This window comes from Suricata suricatta, chromosome 6 (genome assembly GCF_006229205.1).
Source record: "Suricata suricatta isolate VVHF042 chromosome 6, meerkat_22Aug2017_6uvM2_HiC, whole genome shotgun sequence".
Classification (NCBI taxonomy): domain Eukaryota; kingdom Metazoa; phylum Chordata; class Mammalia; order Carnivora; family Herpestidae; genus Suricata; species Suricata suricatta.
This window is the reverse complement of record NC_043705.1, coordinates 122,989,920-123,012,735: the sequence shown is the minus strand read 5'-3', so window position 1 is coordinate 123,012,735 and position 22,816 is coordinate 122,989,920. Positions and strand designations below refer to the sequence as shown.

Below are 22,816 nucleotides of genomic sequence, written 5' to 3'. Positions count from 1 at the left end.
TACAAGTTTGTTGTCAGCATTGTATAAAGAGCCCAATACACTTTTCTTTTTCCTTTCCTTTTTCCTTTCCTTTCCTTTCCTTTCCTTTCCTTTCCTTTCCTTTCCTTTCCTTTTTTCCTTTCCTTTCCTTTTCCTTTTAAGAGAAAGGGAGAGAGTAAACACGTGTGCAAGGGGACAGGGCAGAGGAAAAAGGAGAATCCTAAGCAGGTTCCATGCTCGGCACAGAGCCTGCTGCAGGGGCTCGATCTCATGACCGTGAGATGATGACCTGAACTGAAATCAAGAGCTGGATGCTTCACCGACTGAGCCACCCAGGCGCTCCCTCCCCCAACTCTGTACACTTTTCAATAGCAATGAAGCCTACTGGACTGGCTATTGTCATAGCCTGACCTATGGAGAATCTTAATAAGTTAATATCACATTCAGCATACTTATGTTACCAAGGCAGGAATGCATGTGGCCAATTTTAGAAGCCCTTCCATCAAAAGTGTTTGTTTATTCAAAAACTTTGATACTTAGAGAAATAACATTTAAGAACCTGGAAACTTTGCTGATATGAAACATCTTTTTTATCTGATGAAGCTGGGTAGATGAAGCTTTGCTACATTTATTACTATTATTTATCAAAGTCATCATATTTCATTTGCATGCTAGTTAAAAAAACATTACATTAGCAGATCTTTTATTACCTGGTTTGCCGCTGACGTGCTTGGAACAGACTGGTCTCTGATGTAGGACCCGCATCATTTTCATCCAGCTTGTTTAGATGCTCTTTTGGCATAACAGGCCTTTTTAGTCATTGCTGGGACAAAGTTAACTTTATCTGAGTCAATGACTTATTAGGACTCCTGGCCCACTTGATCTAAGTCATGTCGTATTAGCCCTGGCTTAAAGACTGAATTAAGAGACGAGGGACAATTAGCTTGTTGCCTCATGTCCCTTCTCTTCCTTTCTTCTTCCATCCTCTGCCTTCTCATTCCCTCTCCAGGTGTGGGTTCTATTCCTCCATCACCCTGATTGTCTTCTCTTTCGTAGACTCTCATTGCTCTTTCCAGTCTATGTACTCAACTTGTAGAGCTACCATGTCAATTAAAAACACAAACTAGACCACAAAGCGTTTTTCCCAAATTAGTTGGCAGAACATATGTGTCAATAAGGAGTCCAATTCCATGGAGCTCTCTTCTACCTTGTTGCCCCCCACCAGAAGGCCCCACATGGCTTTCCCTGCTGATGTTGGTTCTTATAGACGAGTGCCATGTATCAGCACCATGGTGCCTGCGCGAAGCCTCCAATGCTGCTGCAGTGATTAGAAGGGCAGCCAGTTGCTATGTTATGGGAGACAAATGAGGGGTCATAACTTGACGTAACCATCTTCCCAGGACTGCTTTTGTTCCATGATGCATGCTGTGCTGTGTTAAGTGATGAGAGAGAGAAAAAAAATCTACCTCTCCTTGTCGGCAGCCACACCCTGGGCTGTAAGATACAGCAGTATAGATATTGCTATAGGGGTGGAGCTGGGCCCAGGATAGAGACAGTTATTTGAAAACCTTAGGGCAACCCCCCACCCATGTCATAATGTCAGCAGAGGGAGAGAGAAGCCTGTCAGACATTATGGCGATGCTTGGGCCTCACACACAGCCGGGTTCTGGCCTCTCCCCGATGTGCTGCCTGACTCTTGTTAATAAGCCACTTGACCTTTGCCTTTTCTCAGAGTTCAACCAGGATAAGGATTTAGATTTTCAGCTTAACTTCCCTCAAGGCTAAAATAAGCAAGTGACCAAGTGTGATTTCCATGAAGGCAGGCCCAGTAGAGAAGAGCAGCTACTGGAGCATCTACCAGGAAGGAGGAGAACTCTTTTGGTGTTGATGAGGTTGTGATGTCACTTGGTTTATGGAAGTTCTTGCTGTTATCCTTAATTAGAGGTTAGACTTTTTTTAATGTTTATATTTGAGATGGGGGGAGAGAGAGAGAGAGAGCAAGCGGGTGAAGGGCAGAAAGAGAGGGAGACACAGAATCCAAAGCAGGCTCCAGGCTCTGAGATGTCAGCACAGAGCCCAGTGTGGGGCATGAACTCACGAACCGTGGGATCATGACCTAAGCTGATGTCAGAAGCTTAGCCGACTGAGCCACCCAGGCACTCCCTAAATTATAGATTTTTAATTTTATAATTCAACACAAAATTCAACAGTCTCTGTTTTCATTGCAAGGAGATCACTTGTAAAGTGTTCATCAAATGCATAATATTCTTTTTTTTAATGTGTGTGTGTTTTTTTTTTGAGAGAGAGAGAGACAGACAGAGACAGCATGAGCAAGGCAGGCTCCAGGCTCTGAGCTAGCTGTCAGCACAGCTAGCTGATGCAGGGCTTGAACTCACGAACTATGAGATCATGACCTGAGCCACATTCAGACGCTTAACAGACTGAGCCAACCAGGCATCCCACATAATATTCTTTAACCTTTGGCCTACCCATGTAGCATGCCCAGACCATTTCTTTTCCCTGTCCATGATAGACAGGGGGCCAGTAGGATAAGTTTCATTTGAGGGTCTTGTTATTAATTAGATAAGCTGCCATTGTTCCTGCTGTGGTGGGGAGATGGCATGTCCTGGACCCGTCTCTCTTCTTAGCTTCTCAGAAAGCCATCAAAATTTTCCTTCCCCTATCTCCCATTCAACTGAATGAGAGGTTAAGGGTCATGTCTTTTTCAAAAGACTCTTGAGAAATGTTGCCCAGCATCCTCCGCTTTCCTCATTTGCATTACAATCCGTTGGTTTGTGGTAATGAAGATAGAACTACTGTGTGATATGCTTGAGTTATGTGAATACCACAAGCAAAATCCCAGGACAGCCTAGCCTTAGCATTTACCTTTGGTCACTTGCTCCCAGTAGCATCTGTCTGGGAGCTTTATAGTCTTTCTCAGACATCTAGACGACCCGGGAGCTAGATTGCTGCTGTGTTGCTCGTCCTCACTTTACAGAGCAGCCGAAGCATGCAGGTATTTTGCTTACTTGTTTGGAACTCATCTATCGATCTCTCAGTTTGCCCCTCCAAAGAGAAATGAGAAAGACTTGGCTCACTGTTACAGATAAGAGCCATGTTATGAATGGCAATTCTATATGCTCAGTTAAGATATAACAAGATTTCTATTCAGCTTTTCCCATGATACAGGATTAAAAAAATAAAAAAACCACTAATGGACATAGCTGAATAGGTGCTTATTAGAAAGGAAGACCAGTGGCAAAATGGCTTTCTTTCATTTGGAATACCTGCTGCTGGCCAACTACGGAGTCGCTCTCTTGCCGATCAAGAGGATGGAGATGAAATGATGAGAGGGTTATGCCAGCATGCCACCTTGTTCTGGCAAACTTCCCAGAATGAGTGGAAGATGATGAATGACTTCCATCTTGTTTAAATGATAGATACTTTGATACACAGCACAGATAATTATTACCCTGACACTTGTCCTTCATGGTGGTCTACTTCATAACTTCCTAGTCCAGAGTTCATCCGTGTGTTTTGAGGAGCTGTGGGGCTATTGGGTTGAGATTGTGAACTCCCAGGGATCACAAACTACACTGTTCTCTTAATTCTGTTTGCTTAGTATCTAGCAGGGGAATGGCTGCATTGATGAATTTAATTAAGACTTATGCCTAATGACAGTAAGGAAGAGCTAAATGCTGCTAGGTACTAGAATACTCAGGCAAGGGTATCCTATTTTCTTTGATTAGTAACTATAGCATGATCTGCCATGGATCATGGATGTCGAAATTCAAATTTTGTTATGCCTAGAGGCAGGGGGACAGAGCAAATGACCTTGTTCATTTCAGCCTGGAGGTTGAGTGAAAAATGTTTCAGAGGCAACTTAATACTCTAGATCTTTTTCTCCCTCATTAAAGAATGTTTGCACTTGTGATTTTCAGTGTCTATAATGTGCTGATGGGCTTTCCTTCCATTAAAAAACACGTGTGGATGTGAGAATGTTCTCCTCGAGAAAAAACAGCCTCTAGGGTTTTGCTTCTGGCTTGAGGTTCCATGAGGTAGGTGTTATGAAACCTCCCCCGTGGCAGGCAGAGGTGCCAGCGAGCCTGGGTGCAGGTCAGCAGCTCTCCTGCTAATTCTGGCAGGAGAGGGAAACACTCAGCCACTTTGAAAGGAAAGGAGGTAAATCTTGCGAACCATTTGCAACTCAAGATAAAATGAGTTTTCAGACCTGGGCATGTGTTCAGAACCTATCTATTCTCTTCTGCCATCAGACTGTTAGGAAAAGGGTAATCCAAGTTCATGTTTCTCAGCCAGATAACCTGCGATTGTAGAAGGGGCAGTTTAGAGGGCAGAGTAAGGAGGAAAGAAGAGGAGGGGCCAGGAGGTGCTTGATGCTGGGGCACATGTCCAGCTCTTTGGATGGCCAATGTTGGCACGCTGGCCCTAGGTTTTAAGAAGGAATCAGGAAGAGGAGGAAGGTAGTGGACAGCTGATACCCAGTGGCCTGTAATTTACAATTTAAGCAGGGGCCAGGCTAGACTCCCTAGGAACAAGGAAAGGGAAAACTTCAATTCGAGTGCAGAAAGACTGATGGGGAGTGATGTTTTTTTTGTTCTCAGAGTAAGGAGAGGATTAGACTAGAGCTTTTCTCAGGCACTTTGCATTTCCCATTTTCCAGAGTTCTATGGTTTCCTTGTGTAGCAGGGTGAGTTTTATATAATTATCCTAGGGAAGATAGATTTTTTAAAAAATGTTTTTCTCATGACCTAAGAAATTATACAGCTAACGTCCACTTATGTTATTTTTTTTACATTTATTTATTTATTTTGAGAGAGAGCATGCAAGCAGGGGAGGGGCAGAGAGAGGGAGACAGACTCCCAAGCAGGCTCCATGCTGCCAGTGCAGAGCCCCACGTGGGGCTCAATCTCATGAGCCGTGAGAATATGACTGGAGCTGAAATCAAGAGATGGACGCTTAACCGACGGAGTCACCCAGGTGGCCCTAAAGCCCACTTATTAAAACTCATTAACTCATCAGCATACACACTTTCTCACTTCATGGCTTAAGTGAAAATTTCATATTCCTTTGGAAAATTGAATTAGCATAGCCAAATCAGCAGAAAATTGTCTTTGACTAGATGTTTGCCTAAGAAAACAATGACTCTGAAACTTAAGCTTAATGGCTAAGAGTAAAAGCTAATGTCCACCATTTGCTTTCTTAGTCCCAGAAACTGTTTCTGATGTTTTATATCCATGAATTCATTCAATCCCCTGAAGAGCTCTGTGGGATGAGCAGGCACTAAACCCCCATTTAGCCAGTGAGGAAATTGAAGATTAGAGAGATTAAGTAATATGTCAGGGCTAGGATTAGACTTTGGGTCCAGCAGCTAATTCAGAACATTTCTGTGAACAAACACTCCTCCTCTCCCAGATGGTCAGTGGAATTGACCAGTACGGGCTGCACACCTCATGCTTGGGTGGAATTAAGGGTGTGACACTCCGAAAGTATGCATGTTAAAGCATGAACAAGGAGCTTTAGTTGCATTAAGTGCAAAATGGGTCCATAAGATATGTTATATGGTAGATTGCTTATTTTTCTGAATACTGCTATTAGGAGTTAAAGGCTAAGCAGGATCTCTAGGTTTATAATTCTCTCTCTGTAGACAATAACAACAATTAAACCTAACAGTGAGCGCTAACTTTGTCAGGCCCTGTTGTAAGTCTTTTACATCTAGTAATTCATTTAAACATAAGAACGCCCCCATAAGATCAGCACTATTATTTTCCAGATAGGGAAAACTGAGGCCCAGAGTTGTGGAGAAACACAGCTAGGAAGTGGCAGAGCTGGGTAGTGAGACCAGGCTATAGCCATTACTCTAAATAGCCTCTCAGCACTGGACTTTGGCAAATGCAAAATATTTGCTTTTATGACAAAAAACAGGACTCACTGTCTTTAAGGATGAGATGAGGCTAAGTAGCATTGGACACTGAGCTGTGTCTTCTGTGGCCATTTGTGTATTTGAAACAGGTGATGCAGGTTAATTGTGACTCTTTTCCTAGGGGAACCTTTTCTAGGGATGAGGCATGGAATGCCTTCTCACAAAGACTCACAGTGGACATCTATGGAATGCTGAATGCATACTGTTCCATGGCATTCCGTTCTTGACAATTTCTCTTGAAATAAAGACTGTGTGTGTGTGTTTGTACTTTTATACAGAATTTGTAAGCCACTAAATTTCAAGATTATATTTGGTCATTTCCTGTTCAATGGGTTGAAATATGGTATCTGAACTTTCAAATGATGCTTATTGAATGAAACAATGTTCAAAGAAATTAAGCGACTTCCCCAAAGTTACATGGAGCTTAAATTTCTTGAGGGGAAGGGCTATCTTACTTGAGCCGGGACCTGGCTGGGATAAACCAATGGTCCAGGCATGTTTCCATTCCTAGCCTTAGAACTTGGGGTGAGGGTGGTCCAGAGGGTGGGTAGGGATGGTCAGATCCACAGGAACCACTACAAGCACAAACTGGAAAGAGAAACTGAGATGCCATTGCTGATAGAAGAGAGGACACAGATGCCAGGCAGGTAGGAATGGCCCTCCTCTTTGAATCTGTAACACCAGCACTGAAGTAGGTTTTTAATGGTATCCAAACATGCATGAATGGATCCCTACTGTTCTTTTTTTTTTTAAATATACTTTATTGTCAAGTTGGGTTCCATATAACCCCCAGTGCTCTTCCCCACAAGTGCCCTCCTCCATGACCATCACCCACCTTCCCTTTCTCCCTCCCCCTTCAGCCCTCAGTTTGTTTTCAGTATTCAAGAGTCTCTCATGATTTGCCTCCCTCCCTCTCCCTAACTCTTTTTCCCCCCCTTTCCCTCCCCATGGTCCTCTGTTAGGTTTCTCCTGTTAGACCTATGAGTGAAAACATATGGTATCTGTCCTCCGCCTGACTTATTTCCCTTAGCATGACACCCTCGAGGTCCATTTATGTTGCTACAAATGGCCAGATTTCATTCTTTCTCATTGCCATGTAGTATTCCATCGTATAGATAAACCACATCTTCTTGATCCACTCATCAGTTGATGGACGTTTAAGATCTTTCCATGATTTGGTTATTGTTGAAAGTGCCACTATGAACATTGGGGTACATGTGCCCCTATGTGTCAGCACTTCTGTATCGCTTGGGTAAATCCCCAGCAGTCTACTGTTCTTTTAGTCAGTTTCATATTCAGAGCATGGAGAGATCATGGGGACTGATGGAGATGAAAACCTAAAAGGGGAGGTTGGACTTAGGTTGGCTTGTAGTAGAGAGTAGATGTGAGGAAGGAAGAAGGCACCCATGTAGAGGGACCTGTGGACAAGTATGATGGAAGACTTAACCTCATCAACAGGTACAATTTCCTTGACTTGTGTAATATCTGGTCTGCTCTCCAAATTCCTAAACCTGGGAAGGATTTTCCTCACTAAGTTAATGCCAGGAAAGCCATGGCATGATTCTTGTTGGCTATACGTTGTCCATCTCTGCCATTGCTTGTGGACCTCGGGTCTAACTTCTTAACCATTTTGATTTGCTTACATTATTCATGAATATTGAGTCATCGGTGTTTGGGTTCACCCAACTGGGGTTTCCTTTCCAGGTTAACATGTTTGTTGAAGGATTCCACGATGCCATCCTCCTCTATGTTCTGGCTTTACATGAAGTGCTCAGAGCTGGTTACAGCAAGAAGGATGGAGGGAAAATTATCCAGCAGACTTGGAACAGAACATTTGAAGGTGAGGATTTAGTCTACAAGGTGACAACACTTTGTAAATGTAAACAACCTGCTTCTTTCCTGGTTCTGATTTTTTTCTTACACTTATAGGACTTCATCAGTTTCCTGTTTTTCTCTGCTGTAAAGTAAGGATAATAGGTGAAGATCAACCTACCTCACAGGCTTGTTGTGACAATTAAATGAGATAAAGCTTGTGAAAGTGCTTTGAAAGAATCCCACTGAAACAGGAAGTGCCTTGTCTCCTTTTGATTGTTAGATAACAGCTCCATACTTCTTCAAATTAAATTTGTCACAAGCCCCCTTCACAACAAATAATTAGTTTGTGAAGAGTTCTGTGATCCGTTTAAAAAGAAATAATCCTAAATATACATTCATCTGTTTAATCGTAGGTGGTTTGAGATTATAAACCAGTCCAATCAAGCCCTTTTATTTTATTTCTAAAATGGTGAATATCTATCAGCTGTGGTTTTCTTTAAAACAGAGAAGTATAAGAACTGTGGCAAAAAAAAAAAGGCCCATAATCTCATCACTCAAGCAACCTCTGTTGACATTTAAAAATTGTACAAGAATGAGACTATTCTTGGCTGGAGAATTTAAACAGTATAAAAATGTACAAAATGAAAAGTGAAAGTTTTCCTTCCCACCCTAAGCTCCTCTCCCAAATGTAAGCACTATTAACAATTTCCTATGATTTGGTCTAAAAATATTTTGTGCCTTCTGCCAGCACATATGCATTTGTATATCTTATCAAAAAATTTATACAGAAGGAACTATACAATGAATGTCACTCTTCCATATCAGTTTTTAAAAAAACTTGTACATCAAGTAAAAATTTTTCCATATGAGCACTGATAGATCCAGCACATTTTAAAATGATAGTTCTATATTTTTCTACCATGTGGTTGTACAGGGACATCTTTTATCAGTCTCCTATTGGTGGATCCTTTAGTTGTTTATGTTTTTTGTCATTATGCAAAATGCCATCACAAGCATCTTATGCATCTTGATGGATTTTTGTGAGTACATCCAACAGGGAACATGTCTAGTCATGGGACATTGGGTCCAAAAGTATGTTAGTGCCTTCTAAGGTGCATTAAATATTGCCAAATATCTTCCCCAAAGGTCTACTGGTCTGAATTCTTGCTAATAGTGTATAGAATGTTGGTTTCCTCTCACTTCACTGACACAAAGAAAACGAACATGGGGATCGATGAGAATGACCCAGCTGTTGGAGCCCTGCAGATGTCAATTTCATATTCAGGCATCTACTCATTTATCACATCTTCTTGAGTACTTGCTATGTGCCAGGCACTGTTCAAAGTGCTGAGGATTCAGCAATGAGCTAAAGACCCTCCCTGTGATCAACTGAGCTTTCTGGGTAGTGGGGGCAACTGATGATAAACAAACAAATACACCATTTCAGGGGCAATAAAATAAAGCAGAGTAGGGAGATAGAAAGTGACAGGATGGGGGCGCTGGAAGGACTGCTAATTTAAAGAGAGTGGCCAGGAAAGGTCTCTGATACATTGCAGTTGAGTAGAGACCTAAGGGAAGTGAAAGAAATTATGTAGAAGTTTAGGAGAGAACATTCCAGACAGAGCTGGTGAACACAGAGACCTTGAGTGTACCTGAGGAAGAGAGTGCTGAGTGCCCCCCCCTTCCCCGAAGAGCAAAGAGGTCCATTGGGCTCAAGCACAGCGCGTGAAAGGCAGTGTGATAGGAGCCACAGAGTGACTAATGAAATTTTTCAATGATGGGAACAACTATGCCAACACTATATATATGTGTGTGTGTGTGTGTGTGTGTGTGTGTGTGTGTGTGTTTCATTTGGGATGTCAATGCACTCCATTGTCTCATCCTGCCCTCGTTTATTAGGAATGGTCGGACAGTGCTGAGGGGTCAAGTTCCAGCTGTCTGTGCAGCAGCTATGGTGACAATTGGGTTTAAATTTCTCTGTGGTGGTTGTAGTGAATGCCACGTCTTACTTGAAACTAGAGTAGCATCTACTTTAACTTTAGACAGTAGGACATGAGCAAACAAATCAGCCTCCAGGATTGTCTTGCTCAACTTGTGACTGCTTTAGTTGAGGAGCAGGAATCCAATCAGATAATTCAGGAGGCATATTAGGACAGAGTCAGATTTCCCAGAAGTTGTGCCCAATACACTGAGAAACTGGTGTGTGTGGACACCACCTTGGTAGGCCACATCCCGTTTCTAGCTTTTCCTTACTACATGGTGTGGTCATTTGTTCTTGGTCTTCTGAAGGAGGTTGTTAAGGGAAGGGCAGGTGCCCACAAGGGCTGGAATTCAACGTTGTATAGAGGGCGTGGATTAAGCTTTCCCATAGGTCATCCTGATTTTTCCATTCTGGAGCCAGGTCTACACAGACAATATGAAATGAGCCCTAACACAATCAACTCTATAGTCAAGTCTAAACTTAGACTCTTATTTGTCCAGATGTAAAGGTAATTGAAACCAATGTAAGCCTTGAGCTTGAATTATTTGGAAAGCCCATTTTATTTGCTAAGCAATGAGCAGTCTGAGGGTAGCCCCCAAAAGAACTCTGAGAAATGGTCATTTTGCAAGTGACCATTAAATTGTCAGGGGAAAAATACTCTGGATGTTATTTGACAAATTTGGATTTTATTACCATGAAACCAATGGCCATCTCAATAAATGACCTGGGAAGAAGCCCCATTTCCTCTCTGTGGGAGAGGTCAGAGTGACGAGGCAAATAGGACTGTGGCTCAGACCGTGAGGTCCACTACAGGCCAATGGAAATGAGGGTGGAAAGTCTCATTACTTATGTACAGGAAAATTCTGCTGTCAGCTTGGCAATCTCGCCTAATGCACAGTACTCACGGGCGAAGTCTCACTTGCTGATCGGCCACCCTGAGGGTTCTCACCCCAGTTCTTGGCAGAATTGTAAGAGCTTAAAGTGTAATGAGGTCTTGGATTACTAGGGCCACCTTGTCTTATAAAATAAAACTCTGTAAAACCCTTAGCAGAGCACACCTCTATAAGCACCTCTGAACAGGATGACAGATGGTTTTGGATTGGCAATATGTTTGGAGATAAATATGACGTTTTAAAATTAAAAAAATTTTTATTTATATTTGAGAGAGAGAGAGAGAGAGAGAGAGCGAGAGAGCATGAGTGGGGGAGGGGCAGAGAGAGAGAGGGAGACACAGAATCTGAAGCAGGCTCCAGGCTCCCAGCTGTCAGCACAGAGCCCGACAGAGGGCTCGAACCCACGAACCATGGGCTCATGACCTGAGCTGAAGTCAGATGCTTAACTGACTGAGGGAGCCACCCAGGTGTCCCAAGATAAATATGATTTTTAAAAATCACATTTATTACTTAAACATTGTATAGGGTGTCAAGAATAAACAAGTTTAAGATAGAAAGGGATCCCAAGGGAAAGTTCCATCCTCTAGTGTGGATGGAACCAGTGTATATTAGAAAGACAAAAAAGTCAAGATGAATGGTAGCTCCATTCTGTTTGCGGCAAAGTAGACCAAAGTCTGGAAAAATCAGTGGGCTTTCAAACCACAACCCAAAGGACAGTAAACCCAAATACTTGCCCTCTCCAAACCACACTAGAGGATGGAACTTTCCCTTGGGATCCCTTTCCCAGACATTCGTTTTACTTCCAGAGAGAATCAAATCAATAGAAACACTAAGAATTACACTGAACTCTAACACAGTTTAAAATGAAAGAAAACACATTGCCTTAATTAGAATGTGGCTGACCTATGCATTCTCTTGCAGTATAGACATTTAATATCAACTAGTGATATATATTCACTTTCACTGATTTGCTGTCTATACCACTGTTGCTGGCCAAAGCAAATTGAAATCCTTTGTGTGGGCGCTCAGGTTCTCCATGCTCTGGCCATCCTATTCCAGCCTTACGTCTGACTGCTTCCTTCCACACACATGGGCCACCTTCCCCAGAACCTCACGTTTCCTCTGATTCCTTTCAGCTTCCATGACTTTGTAAATACTAACAAAGCTAACCTTTCTGCTTAGAATACTGCCCCTTCTTGATGGCTGCTTATCTAAATCATGGATTTTACTAACATTCCTATAAAAGATCTGCTCTTTCACTGAATCCTCTCTGAGTCTCCAACTGGATGTGCCAACTCGTTCTCTGAGTGGGCATGGTTGGATGCCCTTTTCCAGATTCCAGGCACAGTGGTGGTGGTATTCCAGGCACAGTAACAGTAGAAGAAAACAACTAACTTCTTTCCCACCTGTCGTGGGAGTGTTTTACCTGTTGTAGCTCATTTAATCTTCTCAACAGCCTCTTGGCTGGGAGATATGAGGGCGTCTCTTTTACAGTCCTGAAGGTAGAGGCCCAGAGGGCTAGGTCCTTACCCAGGGTCACACAGCTAGTAAATATGAAAGCTGGGATTAAAATACATGTGGACAGATTCCAGTGTGAACAAGTGAACTCCTGAGTCCAGGCTGCCCCGTCTTGAGTGGGGGAATGTGTCCAGTTCAGCACCTAGTATTGGCCCAGAACTCATGTGGATAAACAGTGAGTGACTTCATGTATCTATATGAGATGACAGATGTCAACTAAACTTATTGTGGCAACCTTTTCACAGTATACCCAAGTCAGACCTTTATGCTGGATACTTGAAACTCACACAGTGCAATAGGTCAATTATAGCTCAGCAATACTGGGAAAAAAGCCCCAAAGCAAAACAAAGCAAACCTGAATGAATGAACACAAGTGGGGTGAAGACCAGCTCTTCTTTAGCTCGTGGCTCTCATGGCCGGTGAAGCAGGCCCTCTTGCTCTCCTGTCCACCAAGGGTGCCCCTCGTGACGCACATTCGCTGAGTCCTGGACCTGGACTGACTTTTCTTCTATAATGTTTGGCCAATGATAACATGAACTCACAGCAGGTCTAGGAGCGCAGCACACCCCAGCCTCTCTCTCTTTGCAGTTTTTTTTTTTTTTAATTAATACAAGGCTCTGGGATAAGCACACTGCTTTTGGGATTCGCCGTAATCTTTTTTTTCTAAACATTTTCCCCACAGAAGGTCATTTATTTCTTTTCTTTTCATTTTTAAATGGAGAAATGTTAAGAATTTAGGAATGCAGACACAGATGAAATTACAATGTCTTTCCAAATGCCAACAAAAATGCTCAGAGTCTGATGAGCTTCCCCGTGGCATGAGTTTGTTTAAAAAATCCTGTCAATTCATTTTCTTGTTTTTGTTGGCAGTCAGAGGTATTTGCAGTCACTAACTTGGAGTTCTTCCCGTCTCATCCTCTAGGTATTGCCGGGCAGGTGTCCATAGATGCCAATGGAGACCGGTACGGGGACTTCTCCGTGATTGCAATGACAGACCCAGAGGCGGGCACCCAGGAGGTGAGCGAATGCTCGTTGATGTCCCAAAGAATGCGTTTGTCCTGGTGTCCAAATAGCTGTCCCCAAAACAACCTCCAAATAAAAATGAGCTGGAAATCTAGGAGTTTCCAAGTAGAGGGGGCTCCCTTCTGGTTGAGGAGATTCTGGAAGATTTCAGGAAATAGTTCCATGTTTAACCCCGGGCGGGGAAATCCTGTTTCCAGTGGCCGAGTGTGCTTCTCTGATGGCTCTTATCCAAAGTTGAAGTTTCCATAGCACTTGATGTGACCCAGCATAAGGGGCTTGCTGCTTTTCTCTTGGTTCACGTAGTGTGGCCTTTGTGGGAGGAATAGAGCCGGCTGGACCTGACCCTTGCTACATGTACTGAACAATTTTTTTACCCTGGGAGTGGTCTGGGTCTCATGTGCATTCTAGTCTCTCCCTCTGTAATGGGTGGATAGTGATAGTCTATTATGGGCTCGTTGTGAGGTTAAACTACTTGGGACGTGCTCCGCACATGCCAGTGATTTTGGGGATTATCTAGAATTCTTTTTACTATGACACGAGCTAGCTTGTGAGAGCTTGCTGGCCCTCCTTCTGGTGACAGAGGGGAGATGTCACAGGCCACTCAGGAGCATTGTGCCAGTGCCCAGGAAAAAAGAGAAACAGATCCTGAGAACCTGAGCGGGAAGGTACTTCTAGATTAGGGCTTAGGAAGCTGATGGAACATCTCTTTGAACCAGAAACTGTGGGTGAACCTTGAATTGAGCCATCAAAGAATACTGAACCAAGTGAAAAAGAAAGTTCAGTCTGGAAATGGGGGTGCAAATGGGGTAAATTCATCAAAGAGGAGAATGTAACCCTTGAAGTCAGGGAATAATCTTCCAAACAGAGAAGGGTGAAACAGGATGTTCCTAAAAGATACTTTTGACCCTTTATATGCCCAGCTAATTGGGTGGCATGGGGCTGTGTGCGGGTGCTGGCTTAATCCAGATGCCTGGCTCCCTCCCAATGGTAGCCTGCCTGCGGGCTGCTCTGTGCAGATGGGCAAAGCAGCACCTCCTCGGGTGAGCGAGGGAAGGGCCAGGACTTCCAAGATGATTGTCTTCTGTATGACCACTTCCTTGCCCTGGGGAGCCATGGTTCTCCCTAAATTATGCCTCCCTCAAAAGCAACCTCAGTGACCACAACTCTTGACTTTGCAAAGGCCTCAAAAACACATCATTACAGTCAGTGTGACAGGGGAGCCCACCCTATGACTCCTTTGGAAATAGGTAACTTTGACCTTTCAGTTCGCATGTTTTCTGCTTCTACATAGGTTATTGGTGATTACTTCGGAAAAGAAGGTCGTTTTGAAATGCGGCCGAATGTCAAGTATCCTTGGGGACCTTTAAAACTGAGAATAGATGAAACCAGAATTGTGGAGCACACAAACAGCTCTCCATGCAAATCATGTAAGTTTAGAGACTTAACTTGCGCTGCGTTTCACCATCTTTAGTGTCTTACGCAAGTTTAAAAGACAGATGTTTTGTAGGGACTCATGTTCTGAACATTCAGCTCTCTTTTTCTGATGTGGTAAAACCCATGGGAGCAATTCACGAACTGACACCCCACCTGAGGTTTCCAGGTCTTTCTTCTTCTTCCATCTTTTCCCCAAATGCTAGAAGACTTCTCCCTATTACTACATCCCTTACTACATATCATCTCTTAGCATCTGACATTGCGCTGAGGGAGAATAAAAAGATCAAATAGTAAAGGTGTAACAAGTCTCATTCTGATCTTCAGAGTTTGTAGGTACCCTCCTACCCCTCAGCATCAAATAGATAATGTCCCTTAAACATTCCCTAATTTGCAAATTGTCAAATAAGTGTAAAATATATTATTTATGAGAAGCCTTGTCATAAATATAGAAGCAAGTGGACTTTTAAATTAAAACTTTTTAAATGTTTATTTTGACACAGAGGAAGTGGCAACATGAGTGGGTGAGGGGCAGGGGGAGAGAGAGAGAGACAGAGAATCGAAGCAGGCTCCAGGTTCTAGGCTGTCAGCACAGAGCCTGATGTGAGGCTTGCACCCATGAATCATGAGATCATGACCTGGGCCAAAGTCAGATACATAACCAACTGAGCCCCTCAGGCTCCCCATCAAGTGGATAGTCTTATAAGAAGCTTATAAAAAGGAGATTGTTGGAAATTGTTGCTTTAGAGAGACCCTTTGATAAGCTAGTGAGGAAGAGCCGAGTGAATATTGATCTTTCAGGCCAGTTGGTCACTTAGGCTAATGTATTTATGCTCGTTATTTTGAGACCAGCCTTCAAACCGTGTTACTTATGTATATGCGATAATTACAGGGAGGAGAAAGGCAGAAGTGTGTTAAGAACATTCTCTGGAGTTACTGGGCATGGATTTGAAATCCCACCTTTGTCACTTACTGGTTTTGTGATCCTAGGCATGTTCCCTTATCTCTTTAAACTTCAGTGTTCCCATATGTAAAATGAAAAAAAGTGCACCCAACTCTTAGAGCTGTTCTGAGGATTAAACGAGATGATGCACTAAAGGCTGACACTACACTGTTTATATAAAGCTAGCTTTTTGTCACGTTTATGTAATAACTGGGACACTACTGAGCTCGATTGTTTCAAGTTGTTATTCCCATCTTTGCAAAGCTATATAGGACATTTTGACATGAAACTCTGGCTCTGGTGAGAGAACATCTAAAAACAGAACATTAGCCCAATGCATTTTTCACCCAATCTTCTAGCACTTTGAAGTGTCATCATCCGTCTGTGAAAGTAAGATGTGCTGGGTCAGTCCCATGGTCTGTCCAGTTGTCTTCTCTGAGAAGGAACGCAGTGTGGATGTGTCTAAGACTTCCATTCCTAGTGTTCCTCAGATCCTTCTGGAATCTGCTTTCCCCCATTGTTCTTACTCTCTTCGAGTGGTGTGTTCATCTATCTGGTCCTTTCATAAATACTTCGGAAGCTTTGCGCTTAGCAAACAAACAAAGGTGCAGGATCCTCTAGAAAATCTTTCTTAAAAAAAAAAAAAAGGAAAATTTGCCTCCAGTGGGAAATTGAGATACACCTTCCAGTGAATGAAACATGAGACATTTGTTTCTCAAAATGAACTCTGATTATCTATGTTTCTTTCTTAAGCAGGTGGTCTAGAAGAATCGGCAGTGACAGGAATTGTTGTGGGGGCCTTACTAGGAGCTGGTTTGTTAATGGCCTTCTACTTTTTCAGGTGAGAAGTGTTTTATCAGGGTTTAAAATTCACTCCCCTCTGTTGCCTTTGTCACTTGTTTTTGCACAGTTCCTTGTGACTTGCCTATATCTTGCTCTCACCCCCGAAGCATGGTGGTTAAAAGAACGAAGCCATTTTTCTGACAGTCTTTGTGACATTGGTGGTTTGGTGGTCAGTGGGTTAGTGTACTGGGTGGCGGGTCAGGGCTCTCTGTGGCCGTCCCCTGTGGACCACAGAGCCACTACTATCCTTTGATCACAAATCTTCAGACCCAAATTCCTACCATCCACCAAGTGTGTAAGTGGAGAAGGAATGCAGACAAAGGAGAAACAACTTACCTATTCTTAAGCTTCCTCCGATTCAGAAATAGGTACCTTCTGAAGAGGAGGAGGTGGCCTTGAGCAATCCACACTCCCAGGCTGGTGTGTGCTCAGTATTTAGAGCATCCATGTGCTTAATTATCACTGTGGTTAAGCCCCAAAGCTTGTAAACTTGTAATATTTATGTGTGTTCAAGATGCTGATAGTCCCAAATGGTGAAAGTGGTTCATTCCATTGTAATCTTTGGTGATTGAGTTTGTGGCTTATTCTCATGTCATTAGACCAAGATTTCTTCATTTCTGTATGGAAATTGAACTCCGGGTGTATGTGACTCTTTGTGGGAACAATTGTATTCCTGTTCCTTTGGTCATAGCACACTTAGTCTGATCTTTATCTGGGGCACATCCTGGGAGTTAGGGAGAGCTTCTGTGGCAGAATAGACAAGACGCGACCCACAAGGCACCCGGGGAAAAGGGGGAGGTTTGTTCTATGGCATTTCACAAAGCATGCCAATTTTCCTCCTTGAATAAGTGCACAATGCCTCGGGGGCACACAGCTTTAATCTCTGACCAGGGTTTCATATTCTGTCACTTCTCATTTATCAACCCAAACCCAGATGTCCCTTGAGGGCATTCTTTGTAAGAGAAACCATAGTATTTTGTAGTCAACTGAGGTTTTATTACTACATTCACTTTCCCTTTACCCAGGAAGAAATACAGAATAACCATTGAGAGGCGAAGCCAGCAAGAAGAAAGTAACGCTGGGAAACATCGAGAGTTACGGGAAGATTCCATCCGATCCCATTTTTCAGTGGCTTAAAAGAAAGCCTTTTCTTTTGGCCTGCGATTCTTTAAGGAGATAGATGGGATGAACGACATCAACGGAACAGAAGGGGCGCTCTTGAAGAACTCATTCTCTTAAGCAACTGTTAGTCGTTTTGTTGTACAATTTCTTTAGAAGCTCAGGAACTATTATTAATCACCATAGGCCTCCTGGCCTTTCATCTCATGACAAGCAAATATGAGACTATATCATCACTCTGTTTAAATGTTCATAGTTTCAAGGGCATATGATTAGATTTGTGTTTTGAAAATGGGATGTCTCCATATCTTGATGGCTTTTGGGGGCATTTCACATAAGGCTATAAAAATGCGGTTGTCTTAAATGAAATGTTTGATAGCTAGAATAAAATCATTTTTACAAGTAGAATCTTCTTGGAAAGAATTTAACATCCCAAAAGAGGAAAATGTAAAGCCACATCTCAAGGTTGGAAATACAGCGTTCCTTTTTCTAATGCTGGTGGACGGATTTGAGGTTGAGGACTGACTGCTCTATCCAATGTATATATTCAGGGTCCTGATGTTGTAGCTCAAAAAAGGATTTCCTGCCTGTCTCCTTCAGTGTCTCATAAAAGCTATTCTGGGAAGTTGTAACTATTAAGGGGACTTATAGAAGAAAGACAAATCTAAAATGTTTCATTTTTGTAATGTAAAAGAAAAGCCCTATTTCATGCTAACATTTTATTTTTAGGTGTTTTTAATCTTATATTTTGCTATTAGAAAATGTGTCTATTTTTTCATTTTGAAGATTAAATTCCACTTATATTTTAAAAGCATGGGTAAAGTGTACAACAAACCAATGATGATGAAAGATGCTTCCCTTTTTCTCTGTTTTCCTCTTCCCCTTGGCTATAGCCAAATGCCAACTGCTGCTTTAATTTCAGAGATCTAGAATCACAGACTCTATGAGAGTACAACAATTTACCTGTTTTAAATGCAAGTTATTTAAGGATGGACCTCTTCCAGTTCTGGCCAAAGGATGAGTTTCAAGATAAAGGGTGGAATTTATTGGAATTAACTAGGGTTTAAGGCAGCCCTTTCCCTCAAGAACAACTTTATAGAGTATTAGAATTTAACAGTAAGCACAGAGATGATAAATTTACAAGATGCATACATGACATTTGATTAAAATTCAGTGATGTTTAGGCTAAAAGACAGAATCTAAATAGCTATTATATTCCTTTATAGTTGATTCCACAAAGCTTAATAGTCATCCTCTAATACACCCCTGTGTAATGGTGGGTTAGGTGTGGATATGTAAGAGATTTGAACAAATTTGAATAGGTATTTACTGAATATCTACTTTGCACCTAATACTCTGCACATAGATTTAAACTCAGGTTGCCATTTTGCATATACTTTGTGGAGAAAATAGGGAGAGAAGAATAGGAAGTTGCCAGATTAGTGTACTGTACCATCTTGTAATTATGTCACTAGGGTCTTTCCTCAGTAGCATTTTGAACATCAGGAAAATAGTTTTAAAAATTATCTTAATGACTATAAAAGACCATGAGTAGGGAGGAAAATAGAAGAGTTAGAATGATTCCTTGACAGTGATGGAGGTCATAGTTCACACAGGTAACAGTGGAGACAGGAAGAGTGAAGGCTGTGTGTCTCAGACACTGGCCTGAGGTTGCTTCCGGGGAGGGTCCACCTCTGTCACTCCTACTTCAACCAGCCAGTGGATTATTTCAGTGAATGCATTATTTCTGTATGAGGCATATATCCTCCCAATGTTTAAGAAATGGAATTCAGACAGCTGGAGAGCATGGTAACAGAATGAGCTATGATCAACTGAAATGACTACACTGTAGTTCTCCGTTGTGGATGTAAAGGAAAAAGAGCTGACTTCAAAAAAACTGATGGAAAAAGAAGTCAAGAAATGCATGCTCAAGATACTCCAATGTAGGAAGAGCGTTTGGGAGGTATAATCTAGGAAAACAAAACATTTAACAGCTCAGGACTCCTTAAGTGAAAACATAATGGAAGGTTCACGTTCATCTTATTTTCGTGAATTGAGAGTTATTTCTCTCCTTTTTATTTTTCAATGATATTTTCAATGTATAAAATTTTCATTTTATACTATCTTGTGTTCGTAAAAAATGTAAATTGCAAGTCTATATGCTTTTACAGGGGAAAAATCACTCTACCTGGTTGTAGTCTTTGGGTCTAAATGTTTCTAACCTTTCTGGAATTTATATAGGGGCCCATTAACGCTAACATTTTAAAAGCAAATAGCTTTTATTTCTACTTCAGGTAGTGGAATGGTTCTAAACTTAATATTTTATACCCAGATAAAATGGTAGTATTGAGATTTTTAGTCTTTTAAAAATGGTGGAACAAATCATGTGGTTTCTCTTATGTACATGCCATTCTCTTCCAATCTTAAAGCAGTTCTGGGGTTCTTAAGATTGATTGTTTATTTACATGTCAGGTTGTGCTTCTTTTCCTCCTTGAAATCATCCTATGCATTGCCAAAAGTCTGTTAAGTTTTGAAAACTCCATTACATTGGAAACCTTTGCTGAAAATGTAGGTGTCTGGCCCAAGCTTACCCTGGGTCAAGACCTCTGGAGATTGTAAGAGGTCTTTGCATCTTTCACAACTAGTCATTCATACTCCACCCAAACCACATATCATGCAGTAAAACAGATAAGGCTTTAGTTCTTAAATCACACTATAAAGTTTTACCCTGAAATCTAGGGTGTTCAGATTTCAAAAGGGAAACTTCATTAGTATTTTCTCATCTGGCCAAAGAAGCTGATGTTTATATACATCAAAATGAGTATTAACCTTTTGTATACACTTACAATGTTGGACATAAGTATAGGTTTTATGGTCATCAGTGTCACTTTCTTAGTTATTTTTTCCCCCTGAGCTCAAAAATAAAGCTTTCTCCAGATGATCATTTTGATCCAGAAATTTCTGTCTAGAGTGCTTATCTTCCCCCAGGCTGACCACAGGTTCCATGAGAAAGCCCCTACACATTACATTTCTCTAAACTGTCAACTGGCCCTTTCCTGAACCACATACATGGTTCCACAGGCTTTCAAATAGTTTTGTTTTTGTTTTTGTTGTTACATTTCAGAAGCTATATTTGGTGGAGAGAGAAGAGAAATGTATGGAAAGAGAATGCCTTTTTCTCCTCTAAAATTCAGATTTTTACTTCTCTCTACTCACAGACTTCTAGGGTTAACTTATCCCAGGTACCTGTGTCCCCTTTATCTCTAATTTACCACTTTCTTTCTGGTTGCTACTGATTTTGGAAGCATAAGATATGCCTTTGGCAGGGAGATTAAAGCAGTTGTACAGATAGTGACAACTCAGAAAGTCACTTTCATGGCATCACCACCTTCTTGTGAATGAGTAGACCGGGCTGTTTGTGGAAGTCTGCTTAGGAGGCCAAGTAAAATATTATACCACCAATATTAAGGGAGTGTTTATAAATTTAAAGGAATGTGGACCTATGTTACTTGGGACACAAAGAACCCAGATCCTGAGTGGATACAGGATAAAGCCAAACACCAACCAGAATCAGGTCCGTCCATCTATATTTCATGGGTTTTGTTTAGTTGTGCCCTGTTGGTTAGTGCTTCATGGAGAAGCTGCAAATGGGCTGAACTTCTTCTTCACTGGAAAAAACGGAAACTGTCTGAAAAGCACGGAATATTATTTGGGGGCAGTGCAGAAGCATAGGAAATGAGAAGGTGCTGTTCAGAGGGACCCGTTTCAGTTGATCTTTAAGCTACAGAATACTCAATAGTCAGCCCATCTTCAATAGCCAGACTCAGCAAGAAACTTGGGACACACCTAGCATCAAGAGTCAGGAGGCCGATCCTTGGAAAGAAATAGAAGAGAGTGGCATTGTAAGCTGCCACTGTCTTGGCCGCCCCTTTCTGCCTTACTCCCCCTGCCTCCCACATCCCCACCATCCATCATGGCTCCAAAGATGTATCAGCATCTTGCCCATGCAGGTAGAAACTTGAGTAGGACCTCTGTGCTTCCTCAGAGGGAAAGAAGACAAAACAGTGCTTCCTCTAAGAATGTAGTTGGCTCTGTATCAGAACCCTTGTGCTGACTTGACCACACACGCTCTTGGGGCAGTTCAAGCCTGTGATATGTGTGTATTCCAACAAGCCTGGCTTTGGTTTTCAGCATGTAGCTCTCACAAATGTCTCTTGCAGGCATACCCCACAGCTAGACTCTAGGATTAAAATGACTTTCAAAAGGTGCTGGATTGGAGTTTGTTCAAATTTTTCATTAACCACTAATGTTAATTCATACCAAAGGTAAAGCAATTCTAAACCAGCTGATGCTGTTAATGTTCATGTTGTAAACTACTTCAAACACGGTGAAAGGGTTTCATTGGGAGCCGAGTCTCAGAAGTAAAAATCCATATGTTATAACAGCTCTTTGATGTATCAGGTGTGGAATGATTCCTAGGGAAGAGATTTGAACAAGTAAATTAAGAGTTTGCAAAAAATGCTGTTGCTTTGATCCACATGTTTAAAGATCTAAATTTTATGCACAGGAATAAGGGGCCCTTCCGCCAAGAGCGTAAGTCAACATAGACTACCAAATTGTTCTTTATTTGCTAGGGGAACAAAGCTGTCATATAATAATTGGGCAGAAAATGTTGAGAAAGAGGAAAATTTGGATTTCAAAACCGTATGCCCTATTTATTATTTAATGCCAACATCCGACAAAGTTCCGTCTTACTTACAAAACAGTGATGAGGTGCTCCCTAAACCCTGCAGATGCTGTGAGTTTGCAGACCTTTTTGCTGGGTCCTGGGAATCTGAGCTCTGTGCTCTGTGTATGGTGAATGGTTGAAACCAAGAGGACACAGTACAGGCACTGTGGAGGATTACTTCTGTAGCCTTTGTCTTCTGGGCCGTTTATTACTCTTGTTATCTTAAATATAGGACTACCAACCAACAGGAATCTACCAGGAGTATGGTAGAAAAGTAAAACAAAAGCTGCACAAGCTATATACAATTTATTATTCTAATGTAAGTAGAACTATCTGCATATAATGTGATTTAATTTATTGTTTTGTGTGGAAAATGAAAGTTAATGACTGTGGATATAACCCTTGTTTTGTATAATATATTTTTATTTCTGGTGCAAACTGGTCATTTAAAGTTATCTACTTCATTTGGTGTTCAGATATAAATGTGTATGTGTTCTTGTACATGTTTCTATTAAGCAAGAATGCCACATGCTCACACTATAACAATGGTGTTCTCATTAAAAATACATCCCACAGAAACTTGTTCCTGTTTATAATTCAC

General features: G+C 41.8%; 1 protein-coding gene across 2 annotated transcripts in view; it reads left to right on the top strand.

The window, feature by feature from the left end:
- Positions 1 to 17,891, top strand: part of NPR3 (natriuretic peptide receptor 3) — a 69,551-nt gene extending 51,660 nt beyond the window's left edge. Inside the window, exons 4-8 of one of the 2 annotated variants that reach the window (XM_029941537.1) lie at positions 7,625 to 7,760; positions 13,050 to 13,144; positions 14,442 to 14,577; positions 16,281 to 16,365; positions 17,393 to 17,891. In XM_029941537.1, the coding sequence (XP_029797397.1) occupies positions 7,625 to 7,760; positions 13,050 to 13,144; positions 14,442 to 14,577; positions 16,281 to 16,365; positions 17,393 to 17,504 (564 nt within the window). In that variant the 3' untranslated portion in view covers positions 17,505 to 17,891. Of the gene's footprint in view, positions 1 to 7,624; positions 7,761 to 13,049; positions 13,145 to 14,441; positions 14,578 to 16,277; positions 16,366 to 17,392 lie in introns of both variants that reach the window. The other variant, XM_029941535.1, reaches the window with a different exon arrangement.
- Positions 17,892 to 22,816: the final 4,925 nt, after the last annotated feature.